At 42.1% G+C, this 13,539-nt stretch overlaps 1 protein-coding gene across 12 annotated transcripts in view; it reads left to right on the forward strand.

Annotated features, from left to right (window-relative positions):
* ZNF521 (zinc finger protein 521) overlaps positions 1 to 13,539 on the forward strand; it is a 234,830-nt gene that overhangs the window by 196,611 nt on the left and 24,680 nt on the right. For all 12 annotated transcript variants that reach the window (XM_054815762.1, XM_054815763.1, XM_054815764.1 and 9 more), the window contains 2 exons: positions 7,523 to 7,654; positions 10,306 to 10,421. In XM_054815762.1, the coding sequence (XP_054671737.1) occupies positions 7,523 to 7,654; positions 10,306 to 10,421 (248 nt within the window). The remainder of the gene's footprint in view (positions 1 to 7,522; positions 7,655 to 10,305; positions 10,422 to 13,539) is intronic.

Genomic DNA, 13,539 nt, shown 5'->3' on the forward strand with positions numbered 1-13,539 from the left:
AGCTCTTTGTCACTCCATCAATCAGCACCCTTTGCTGTAGCTTTAGCAATACGCTGCAGAAGGCTGGAGGATTTATTCCCTGCGTGTTGAATAAGGCTTTGTACCCGGTGCTGCCGGGAGCTGGCCTGGCCTGGCCTCACCAGCACAGGGGGGATCCCATCCTCTTCCTTCTAACGTTGGCCAGTGTCCTTCAAGGCAGAGTCATAGCCTGGTCTCGACTTGCCCCTTGGGAGGCTACAGTTGTTGTTGACTTGAGAGTTTGGGATTGTTCTTTGTATCTTGTCCACCTCCTTCCTCAGGCATGAGCAGTGGTTGCCCAAAAATCATTCTGAACTGTAAAAAACCAAGGGGAGAGACATTGCTGAGGTTGCAGCCTGATGTGTCGAATCTCCCAGTCTCTAGTAAACATCATGATTTCAGTTAAAAGTGGTATTAAGAGTAAACACAGACCACCTGCGGGCCTGCCTACGTGAGCAGTAGTGTGTGGCATGAGAGGGAAATGCAGGATAACAGTGCCAAGAGAAGATATTTCCTTCCCCCACCCTGCCGATTCCAAACATGCAGTGATATCTGCCCTAGACACTGCAGGAGAAACACGGGAGTGCTTCTGTCTTTCCATCCAATACCCCATCCTGTCCCAACAGGATTGAACTGATAGTTAGGACTTTAAAAAGCCCCTTTTTTCCATGACAGTTTCTTCTCACGGCTGTAAATTCCAGCTGTATTCTTTTTCCTACTACAAATTCCAGCTGTATGCTTTGCCTTTACTATGTCTCCTTTATCACTATATTCCCGTGTTTTTCATGTCAGCTTCCAAAATCAACACCGTGGTGGATAGTGTTTTTCATGGGAGGGGTTGTGATAATATTTGAGAAATTGAAAATGACAGAAGCACTATTACAATCGGGGAGAAATTATGAACATGGTGCTGGAGCCTTCAAGCACTGTTTCATTTCAGCTTCCAGGCTTGGAAGAGGTGTTGTGTGTTCCTTAGCAGGTGAGGAGACTTGTCACGCACTTACTTGCTGTAGTGGGCCAAAATTTCAAGCGGGAATGAGATCGTCTCTAATGGCACGGAGAGGCTGAGGAGTGTGTGGGTGTATGGACGGTTGAATTAAAAAGATGCAGACAAACACAGCACTATGAACTAGAAAGCACGGATGGCTGTATACTCTGCAAATTACAGTGTTGTACGGTGTATTTTGTCCTTCTCCGATTTTCAGTGCTCCTTCAGTGTGAGATGTAGCCGAGGGGTTAGCTGTCATCCATGGCATTCCTTCCTTACTCCTCAGATATCTGGCTTATCAATGTGTGCTGCAAAATTAACTCGGGGAAGAGTGGAAGCAACGTGAAGAAGGAGAAATTGGTTTAGGGGCATGGTTTGCTTGGTAAAAAAAAAAAAAGATAAAGAGAACACATTGAATGTGGGAGCTATGCATGCTTCAGACCTGAAAAAAATACAGGGACTGCAGGCCATTTCATTCCTGTGATGTATTTGGAGGGCAAAGTTTACACTACTTCTCAGCAGATGCTTTTAAGCATGGACCCAGCCTCGTGATGATTTACCAGGAGGACATCATCATTTTTTGGACCTTTGCCTGTAGATTTATTCAGAGTGAAAGGCAGAAGGACCCTTCTAGACAATCTCGAGGGTGAATAAGAGAAAGAGTTACTTATAAACTGTTACAAATTGGTACTCAGTAATGGCTGTAGTGTTGATCAGACAATATAAGAGGGCCCCCAGTGGTTACCGACTTAACAGCTGCATGTAAGTCAGCCAGTGAACATTTGCTTGTAGCTGCTCTAGTTTTGTTTTTATTGAAGAGCAAGAAGCATAAACATGGGACACACAGTCTAGAGGCTGCTTAAAGGGTTTCACTTGTTTAAAGCGTATATTGAAATGTCAGGGCCTTCCGTGAAATGAACAAGTTGTGGGTTGAGTTGGTAACACAAATCAGGCCAGGTCATCCAAAGCAGTACCTCGAGTGGGGGTGCGGGCGGGGGGATCTGGCCTGCCATACAAGTTACTCAGTAACGCCAGGCAAAGACAGAGGGTCCCCAAATGTGAGCTCAGCACAAAGACTGATTTTGTTTGCTTTTGTAGCTGGTTATCAAGTTAGTTGCTGAGGTAATGGGCTGCACCTCAATTAAAATCTACCTACCCCCATTGAAACATGTAGTATTTGTGTAAATATTAAACATTTATATGAATATTAAATGCATTTATTTAGAATTGATTCATGTTTACATTTTCCCACTATCTGAATAAAGATTACAAATGGAAAGTAATTTACTTATGCAGAAATTCTGCATGCATCGAACTCATTTGTCTACCAGCAGCGGGTAAACCATCCTCATCCGTGTTGCGAGGTCTTAACCATGTCCAGACTCATACTGTAGCCACGTAAGGGCAGCAGTAAGCAGCAGTTCTGTGCTGTACAGTGGGTACTTTGTTCTTGCCTTCCTTACGGAGTTGTTGGATCCATAATGTGAAGGACGTGCTGACTTGTTTTACGATGTACCACATCAGGGAATGCAGTGCATAGTTTTCTGTTAGATTTGGAAAAGTGCAGGCTTTATATTAAAGGTTCATTTTTTTTTCATCATTCAGCTAACTCATTTGCACTGTAATGTACTTTCCTATTCCTCCTCCTGATAGTTGCTGCTTTTATACCTATTTTGCAAGCCATATTTTTTGTCTAATCCATACAGCAGTTGTCTAAAATTCCATAGCATTGCTTATTTCTTACCTATAACTCTTAATAAAAAATAGGGCTGTGCCAACCTATTATATCCTTAATAGAATATTCTAATGGTTATTAAATCAATTGACTCTGAATCTCACTTTAATAAATGAGTCAGACAGTATTTTCCAATTACTGTCAGCCGCCACCTTTCCAAAGAGCAGATTATTTTGATTGAATTTTTTAAAGCTGTTCAGCACTTTTTTTTTCTTTTTTTTTCCCCCTCTTTTTTTTCCCTTAGTAAGAGCAAAGAGCAGTAGCTCTGTTCTGCAGGGAAGGAGAGCTGCTTGGACTGTATCTGACACTCCATTCCATTTCAGATTTATCCCAAAGGAAAACTGAAAATGTGACATTTCACTGGCCGTTTATTTATTAATGATATCATACTTTGCACTTCCATAGCACCCTATCAAATTGTTTGCTAAACATGGAGAGCTAGACAGGGGCCAGCGTGTAAACAGAGCCTTTTGCATCCTCTTTCCACATCCGGCACCTTTGCAAGAGCTGCCACACCCTGGCTCTTTCATGCTGGTGGGAGATAAGACGCTGGTTGTGCTTTTAAATCCTCTATGGAGAGCAGAGCAGGGACAAAGCCTTGTTCCCTCATCCTTCTGCAGCACTGTGTGACCCAAGCAAGCAGGCAGTTGTGTGCCCTGACGTGTTATCTTACACCTTTTCAAAGGCAGATTGCAGTGATTCTGGGTTTTCTGTGTATGGTAGATAGTTCTAGACTCTTCTCCAGCTCCACCGTCCCAGTTGTATTAAAAGTCTTAAGGGATACTAATTAGGTCAGCCTATTAAAGTAAAAATTAAAAATTAACACCTCTTCTTTAGAGACAGGTAGTCTGAGAAACACAGGCCATACTGTCATGCCCAAGGTGATAAGAGTAAGTCCGTATTGGAGTTTGGAATGGAACCCAGCACTCCTGGCTCTTCTGCCAATACTGTAACCTTATCTGTGTACCTTAAATTTAAATCATGCTGGTCTCACATTCTTGAATTCAAGGACTGGAACCTTGCCCTTTGTTCCGAGGATGTAGCACAGAGCAGGTGATGTGCACAAAATGGGTGAAAAAGAGTGTGAGGGGAGGGTTCGATAACTCCCAGAATAGTGGGACTTAGGAAAAAACTATTCTATTAGTTACACAAATGTAGTCATATTCTAAATGCAGTCTTTACAACTAGGAGAATAAAAACATTTTAAGAGAAAGCTTAGATTCTGCACAAATTGATGTCTCTTGCCTGGGGAAGTTTCCTATCTGCCCCAGGCGAGTGGGTGAGGGGATTTTACAAACCCTGTTTATAAGCCTTTAGGAAAATCGGATTTACAACATACAGTAATCAAGGTGGTTTTGATGTTTGTGACCAGGAGGTTGCCTCAGATCTGAATGATATGGGAAATACAATAGAGTCACATTTAATGGGGTTCAGTTCTTCTTGAACAAGTACAAATACTGTGTAACTAAAATCAGTTTTGCTTCAGCATTAGGAGTGCATGCCTTTCTTCCTACTTTTTCCTCATTAGCTAAGGTAATGGAAAGAGAAAAAAGCCTTCTCTGTCTTCTGTAGCTCCATATAAAAATATTTCTTTTTAGGAAGTCTTTCTCCCTTGGAATGTTTGAAGAACTCCCCGTTCAGTGTTCCCATGCTCAAGAATGATTAGCGTGGTTCATTTACACTTTGCCAACAGTAACTCTGTGATTTGAGAATTGGCATCGATTATCTTCACCTTGACATGTGGAAGATCCTGAGATGGAGCTCCCTTTGTCCTAATTGCTTTGACTGTGTGTATCAGCACAAACAGTCTGATGAAGAAACTTCACCCTACAGGCTTTCTAGCCCGTAATTACCTTGTGTGGGGACTCGCACCGTTCTTCAGAACTGTTTGGTAATGACCACGGCAAGGATCTGGATATAGGAGAAATGATCTGATCACATGTGGCAGTCTGCACATTGCTCATAATTGATTTGCAAGTTCAGGGAAGAAGAGGCATTTATTGGTTTTGTTGAGCCTTCCTCCTCTTTTCAGTATGCTGTTCTGCAGCTTTGCCCACAGCTGTGGGTTGCTGCCTGTTGGGAGAGTGCGGCATACAGCCTGCCTCGCAGGATGCGGCCATCTCTCTTAGATGTTCAGGCTGGTGCATGCCAGGTTCTTTTCCCTCATGCTCCCCTTAATGGTGCTTGCATGGGCCATACTTGTTTTCTCTCAGCAGTAGCAAAAGCAGAACATACTGAAAGGGTTTTGTCAGTGATGGCGGAAGACACCAAATCCCAGGCAACTCTTTAGAATCCACTAAAATTTTCTCTGCTAAGAAAATATTTAGCATATATTTGATAAATGGTTGCTGATTTATCTATGAAGAGTTCCAAAAGGTGTTGCCTATCTGATGGGAAGGTGTCACCTACCCCTCATCTCCCCCAGGAGCCTTTTGCACTGGGTATGTTCAGCCAGCGGTACCTGACTACCAGTGTGACTGGCTGGATGGGACACCAGCCTCGGGAGCCTGTGCTCCGCTGCCTCCATACTCTAGTCTCTCCAGAGAGACCATGGTGGCAAAACGGCTTAGACTGACCTGAGCTTTTGTCCGAGTTTGTGCTGATGGCCATCCTCAGCGAATCTAAACTGGTGCCTGGTCAGGTGGGCTGGGAGTCAAAAGCAGCAAAGTTTTTCTGTCTGATGTGGGTAACAGAGACGGGCACCTCGGTGGCAATCGTCCCTGGGCAAGGGATTGGTGAGACCACTGACCTTTTTCAGCTGCCTCCCAGAGCAGGCTGCCGTTTCACACCCCTCTGATAGCCTTCTGGAGTGAGGCAGGATCAGTGCTTTAACGAAGGATCAGGTAGAGGACAAAGGGAAGTCTGCGGTTTGCTGTGTGAGCACGCAGGCGACGCTCAGCCATGTTTGTCCATACCCATTGCACCACGCTTGCCCTAAGACCGACAGGAAGACAGGAGAATTAAAAAAATGGCCACATGCCAATGTATGCATTTTAAAGAGCCAGAACGGGGTCCTACATTCCTCTCGCAGTTGCTACATGAAAAACAGGGTTCTGCCGGGAAAGGCAATGAGGCGCCGTATATATGAACATTATGAGAGCTAGCTGTTCGGTGGAGAGAGGGCTCCCCAGTTCAGCACTGTTGTCAGGGCAGAAGTTTTTGCAGTCAGTGTATTTTGACCCATTTACTCCAAAGAAGACACCCCACCACCCCACCCCAATTTTGTGTAAATCTTTTGGCTTTGTTGGTTTTCATCTGCCCCTTACCTTCTCATTATAAAGAGCTCTGACACCTTGTAGAAAACCACACAGTGGTAGTTTTCAGTAGTCCCACCTGCAGAATGGCCACCACCAATGGGTTTAGCTTGCACTGTCTGAAGCCCATAAATTCCCACCCTTTGCTAAAGATGCCATGACTTACGTGAAAGCTAAATTTAGCTTTCGGACTAATGAGAGCTGAAAGCTGAGGGCTAACATTGAAATTTTTTCAATTCTGATACGTTGCTAAGGATCATTTTGAGAGGACGTGTGGCCCCACTCAGCTACACAAGCACCGTGTCATGTTTTCTTTCCATTGGCGGGGAGGATTGTTGTGTGCAGTACAAAACGTCGTCTCTACTGTCACCATCTACAGCAACTGCCAACCGCCGGTGTCCGTCATTACGGTCACTAATCACTGCAGGCAGGGCTGTGTTCGGCAGGAGGTAGGCAGCATGGCATTTAGGTGTTTGGGGTGGGCAGGGCACTCTCCTAAATCGCTCCTTTTTCACCTGAGAAACGGTAGGGAGCTGTGCCAGTCACCAAGCATTTTATTCCCGCTTGATTTTTAATAATCAGATACAGTATTTACCTGCGAGATCAATGCTACGCGTGTAGCACACCGGTGACATACAGAAGGACCTTTTCTAAGCGGCGCTGTGGGAATTGAGGCCTCTGCAGCAGGGCTGGAAGCCACTTCTCACCTAGCAACTGTTTCTAAGTAGGACAGCCGTTGACTGCCCTCATGGCGGAGTGGATGAATCCTGCAGCATCCTCAGGAAGGGAACCTGGTGCCAGGCACCAGCCGGCCTTGGGAGGACAATGGAAGGAAGCAGAGGAACAAGCGGCGGGGGAGCGGGAAGGGTTTTAAAGCTGCAGGACCTTGACGGGAAAGCTGTGTCAGGAGGCACACGGGGACTTTTCTAAGCTGTTAAGAGGAGGAATGCAAATAAAGGGGAAAAAAATTTAGGATTGTCAGAAAGGGAGCAGGGAGATCCTGCGGTTTGCAAAAGGTTTCACGTACACCCCTGGGACTGGAAACGTGGGGCAGGAGTGGTGTGAGGGTATAAACTACCCTCCCCTGTTATGGTGGTTTTATGAGAAACACCACATCAGCCAGAGTGCCAAAAATGCGTGCGTTCGCAGTTCTTACCCATGATTGGCAGGATGATGTGTGATCGGCGTTAAATTCCTCACGCACCGTTTTGCAAATGTACTCGGGTGACTCTGCTGAGAGATGATGTTTCAAGTCCCACTCATCGTATCCTGCTGAAGTCTAATGCTCTGCATTCCTGTTCAGTGGTAATTGTATGTGGAAAATCCGTGCTTTTAATGCCCAGTTAAGCTTTGTACATTCTGAAATCTTCCAGGTAAAAGAACATGTTCACAGCCGTAGGTGCTATGGGGCATCCGGTTTCCTGAGCTTAGGAAATCAAAAAGTCTCTTCAGTGCATAGATTGTGTTGGACTGGCTCTTTGGTAAGGGCTGTGGTGAATTTCACTTTTCCTTTGATTTCTCCCACAGATGAAGGACTGAACCATGAATGCAAACTCTGCAATCAGACATTCGACTCTCCTGCCAAACTTCAGTGCCACCTGATAGAGCACAGCTTTGAAGGCATGGGGGGCACCTTCAAATGTCCCGTGTGCTTTACAGGTAGGAGGCGATCACTGCTTGTCCCAGTCATGCCCTTAGCTTGCCTGAGCAGAACTCCACTTACAACTGTGTCATGTGCTGGCTTTAGGTCAGTTTTAGGAGGGAACATTACATTTGTGCTCATTAGAAATCATTTAGAAAGCTGAGCTTCTTGGAAGGTCAGGCATCTATCTGTAAGAACTGCATTTCAAGCTCTTCTATCAAAGTTTGAGTTTCTTATAATTACAGAAGTGATAGTCTGTTACGTACCACGGTATCGTGTTCATCACCACCTTCATATTCCAAACTTGCCGAGGTTAAAACTGCCCATAAATCTGTGCTTTAAAGGTAAAGATGTTTACTCTAAAATGATATAACTCAGAGCAGAACTTGGCCCCATGGGCAAGGGCTGCTTGGCATAGCCTGTGCAGCAACATTCTCCTCTGATCGGGTAAGAAAGCCCGCTTGCATGTGTTTGTTGGCTTGTGGTGAGGAGAAACACCCTTATAATGTGCTTTAGAAAGCAAACCATGCTGTCTTGCCACAAGTCAAGTTCTGCTCTCCCCTGACACAAGTCCAAGTGTGGAATAATCCTCCCCAAGTCAGTTGTGTTATTCAGTAGTAAAACCCAAGTGAGAAAATAACTTGACCCAGTAGGGCCAAGCACTGCAGTGTTTGGGCCATAATGAGGAACAGAAAAATGCTGTTGTTGGAAATGAAAACACATTAAAAGGATGCCTACAGAGTTGTTGCGAGTTTTTTTTAAGGACTTCTTAATAGAACATTTCAGAAAATGATAACCTAAAACATAAGCGTTAATGTGTAGCTTACATGCCCAATTTTGCTTTACAAGATGAAAATCAAAGATAATCACAAACATGACAAAACACACTTTGGGTATTCTCGCATCAATGGCATGCTAATTCTGGAAGCCATTCAAAGTTTCTGTTCTCCATTAATGGGAGTGAAGGATTTTCATTGATAGGCAAATAGACCCTTTAATACCTTCATTTTACTTCTCTTTGTTTGGCAGCTCCCCTCCCAATAAAACCTAAGTGTGTGCTACAGAGGAAAATTAAAGTTGAGTTTTTCATCTCTCAGATACGGTGGCTGGTGATGATTATTACCTCACTGTGTTCAGGCTTCACACATTTCTGTGGGTTATAAAATTAAAAAAATACATAGTTCATCTTCACTGCAGTGCTTGTCATAGTAATGTCTGAGCGTGGATAGTAAACAGTTTGCCTGTTAGGCGTCTGTGTTCAATAATTCTTTCAGTTCGGCGTGTTTTTTTGGTTTTTTGTTTTATTACTGATTCTACTAATTTTTTTCCCTTGTCTTTGTGTACACGTTATGAGGTGATTTTTTAGTGTAATGCCATGGGTCTTCAATTTCCAAGTTTGGGGGAGTCCTAAACGCAGTATAAAAACTTGTATATGTAAGGAGTACCCACTGATGGTTCTCCTTGTGAGCAAGATCCCTGATAAAACTAATCCTTTAATGTTTGAGCCAGTAGCCTTGTAAAATGTGTTAAAGAGTATGGAGGTAAGTCGATTCCAATCTGTGTGAAACACTTTTTCCTTTTTGCTGATGGGGTAAATAGACACTGAGCATTAATCATAAACAATGGCGTTTTATTAGCAATATGCCATTAAATTATTTCAGCATGTCTTGCTAGAATATTAACAAGAAGTAAAAATCACCAATATAAGTTTTATATGGAAAATGGAATCTGATCTTTTTTTTTTTCAGGGTAATGAGAAATGTGATTAAAATGTATGACTCAGAAGAACAATATTCTGATGTTTTTTGTTGCCTTGCAATTAGAATAATTTTAATGATTAGGAGTGGAGTCAAAGTCAAATGCCAGCATCTTTAATAAATCCTTTCCCTGCCTATACAGATTAATATTGTAGATGCAAACTTTTTTAGGTCACAGTGCACCAGGCATCCATCAGAAGTCAGTGCTGCCAACCCAAACACTGCCTCTGGCATATACAATTTAATTATTAATAGTATGTCTCCTAGGTAAACTGTTACACAGTCTTAGGGCCTTGTTTTGTAGTCATTAAAATTGAACATGTTTATATTATTGAAACCCTTGCATTCAGTGTGTAGGCAGAGTTGATCTTAAAGTATCCAAAGAGAATTTACCTGCAGTTCTGTTTCACATTTATAGACATTGCCCCAGTGTAGCTGTGGGATATAATTTTTAGCATTAACACATTTAAATACAGAGCTGTTTGTTAGCTTTAACTTTAGGCACATGGAGTAAACAGGACTTTGGCATCTATGCTTTTCAAACCTGTTGGTTGCTAGGAAATAAGTTTTGCGTGTATTCAGTCAAAGTGCACTAAGCATGAAGAAATAATTCTGAAGAGGAAATGGCATTTTTACATTCCTTAAATTTGAAATCTTCATTGGTTGTCCTGTTAGGGTCTTTTTTTTTTCCTTTGTTTATCTGTTTCAAATCATTTTAGAAGAAGCATCATACTTTGCAGATAAATAGTGTTTGTTGGTACTCGTAATAGCAACAACGTAATGTTAAATCAGAGTGTGCCAGCCTAATTTCACCTCTTGGAATTGCTGAGCATTAATGGGAAATTGTTTATAAAAATTCTTCACTTGCAACATGAAATAATGAAAATCTTGTTGTTTGTCTAATATTCCAGTGTTTGTCCAAGCAAACAAGTTGCAGCAGCATATTTTCTCAGCCCATGGACAAGAGGACAAGATCTATGACTGTACACAGTGTCCACAGAAGTTCTTCTTCCAAACAGAGCTGCAGGTACCACACTTGTTACCTGGGGGTTATAATAACATTATGTACTGGATGGCTGAGTTGAAAGCTTTACTTGCCATGACTTCCTCTGATACTTGCTCATCATCAGGATGGGAATGAGGGAAGGACAAGAGAAATTGTGGGTGATTCAACCCATGCTGCTTCAGAAAGGTGCTGGCAGAAAGCCACTTGGTCCAGACCTGAATTTTGGGAGCCACCTTTGGATTCTTGCTCTGTAGGTTGTTGCAGCTCAAGATATTCTTGAGGAGAGAGAAATGGGCATCCTATTTTTCTGTTTGATATCCATAAAACATTTACACAAGCAGTGAAATGGAAAATAAGTGTATTCTTTTGTCTCTAAATGTGAAAAACTAAGCACTGAAGTAGGAGTGTAGGGATGGGGGGAAGGGGAGGGAGGGGAGAAGTACAGAATTTATCTTGGTTTACCTGCTGGCTGTTTCCCGTAAATACTGACCTGGTGGGGAAGAAAAATAATAGGGTCAAATGAATGGTACACTGTCTTCTTGTGTGCTGTTGTCAGACTTGTAATGATAGTGGTTACTAATGGTAAACAAAAGGACAGAGAGGAAGAAATAAATGTTGAACAAGATCTGAAAACAGTTTTGGATGAAGGGATTATTTACTATATATTAACATTCCGCACTGCTTTTCTTGCAATGAGAAGTGGTGGTGTGTTATTCCTGATGTGGTGTTACACTTTGAGACAGCAGCAGAAGATTGTTTCTAAATGATTTTAGTTTATATTGAATTAAGGTATATTTATATATTTTTATATATATTTATATATATATTTATATTGTATTAAGGTAGGCTGACAGAGGAAAAAAATTCAGGGTCTCTGATGGTCTATAGGGATGGAACAAGGAGAAGTATTTGTACAGTAAGGCCTTTGCTACACCATCCGCCATGTGATTTTTATTTGGAATAAAGAGATTTTTCAGCACTTAAGGTTTTTCAGTAGTTTTTTATAGCATGGGCCCCCATCTCTAAGTCCTTTGACTGAGGTGCCCACAATTAATTTTGCTTTGGACCAGAGCTGGGTTTCATCTCATCGACAGAGGCAAAAGGCTATTGAGGCATGTGCACTGAAAGCTTTACATGCTGAAAACCTGGTATTAATGTTCGACGTGATGATATGAAATATTTCTTCAGAGAAAAAAGAAATCAGAGCGTTTAAACCATGCATTAATTCATTGTGTGAGAGATTGGTATTTATATCGATTGCACTGCATTTTCTCTTTCCTAATTTCTTTCTGCATGAAAACAATATGTAATTAAGCCTTTCTGATAGCCTTCCCTGTCTCTTTCTCGCTGGACCCCTAGATCATGGGAGCTCCTGTACTACCTGCAGTACCATGCCTGTAACACTCCAAGGTGCCTGTGCTGTATCTCTCTCCTATTTTTAATAGATCCAAACCTGTTTCCTTTACTGTCTATACCAGGTATTGCATGCAAGCTCTGACCAAAAGTGGAAGAGGAGGACAAGGAAAAGAAAATTAAAAATTGGACATTTAGGGAAAAAGACAGTCATACATAGTGATGGACAGGAAGAGGCAAGATTGAGTTTTGAAGTCAGAAAATGGTTTGGGTTGTGTAGAAAGTTATTGGACTTGTGGGAAAAATAAAGGAGAAACTGAGTGGAATGAGGAAAGGTCAGAAACTAATTTTGTTGTATGTGCTTCTTTCACAGCATGTTTTTGTGGAATCATTTTCTTTGCTTTTCTTGGTCACGATACTTGTTAGGATTTTTTGCAAAGTGTTGGCAAAGTGTTTCCAATAAGGTGAAACTGCTTTTTCAGGAAAAAAAATAGTTAAATATTTCTGGCTTACTCTTTTTCACAAATTCTGTTGTTCATCACTGATTAATCAAAATGAGGAAGCAGGGACATAAGCAGTTTCTGGAAAGAGAAAGGAGAGGTTGTGAGGGAAGAAAGACCAAAAGGAGAAAAAAAGCCACAAAAATAACTCAGCAAGAGAGAAGGTGCAAGTATGCAAAAGACAGTTATGAAAAGAAAGAAATGGGAACAAGAGGATAGAAATTAGTTTTAACAGCAAAATTCAGACTGGCTTTTAAAAAAGGCAGAACAGGTAACTGGATTCTGAAGATGCAAAATATACAGAGATCCAGGTGTAGTTGTGACATGTACAATCACCTCCTTACTAGTCCATCCCCCCTAAAATACGCTTTTGTTTCAAAATACATGGAGTCCCAAGCAGCTGCCTTCAGCTTTTTTATTATAATAAAAGCGGACATTTTTCCACTCAAAATTCATCCCTGCCCAAGACTGAGGGCAAGATTTTGCTCTCTCCATCTAAGCCTAATTCATTAAAACTTCAACGTAACTGACGCACCTGGTTTTCTAGTGAAGGGCACAAAAAGATGTCACTACAGAGAAACAAATTATGCTCTACATTGGCTAGGTGACAATCAGCATGTTGGTTGTTCCATGCTGCAGAAGGCTCTTAATAGACCACATCTCCATACCCTTAGAGACAAGCCTCTCTCTGGCTTATCTGCACTTCCAAAAAAAGTGCATTCACTTTCTTATTCATTTAATTAATTATGTTTATTATTTTAATTAACTTGGGTAGCCCCACCCCAGTTGAGAAGCCATTATGTTTAAAAAACTGTAGTACCATCATGACATTTGCATTTATTTGTTGGTATCACTGGCGTTCTGCTCCTGCCTCCGGTTCTTCACCCAGGCTGGTGAAAGGGCAGCAAAGCACTTAGGCAGAGCAGTAGGTACTGACCTTTGGAGTCTGCTTTTGCTGAAAATACATTGAGCCCACTCTCATTTAAAACCTATTCTAGGAGGCATCGCTTTGTTCGGGAAGCTGAAGCAGTGGAATCTTTGGCAACTAGCCTCCAGGTTATGTTTGTCTATCCTTTCACATTACTGTGGTTTGTGTTGGGACTTGCAGCATAACAGTGTATTTTCTCTATCAGGAATGGTTCCTTGCTTTTAGTTTAAACATGCATCTAAAGTGCATCTTCCATGCATGAGAGATGCTATCATCTCAGATTAGAAGCCACGGGCAGCACTCCATGGCTGTAGGGCAGAGTAAGAACATGAACAAGGTAGAGCAGAACAGAACACAA

Source organism: Grus americana, chromosome 2, assembly GCF_028858705.1.
Source record: "Grus americana isolate bGruAme1 chromosome 2, bGruAme1.mat, whole genome shotgun sequence".
Classification (NCBI taxonomy): Eukaryota; Metazoa; Chordata; class Aves; order Gruiformes; family Gruidae; genus Grus; species Grus americana.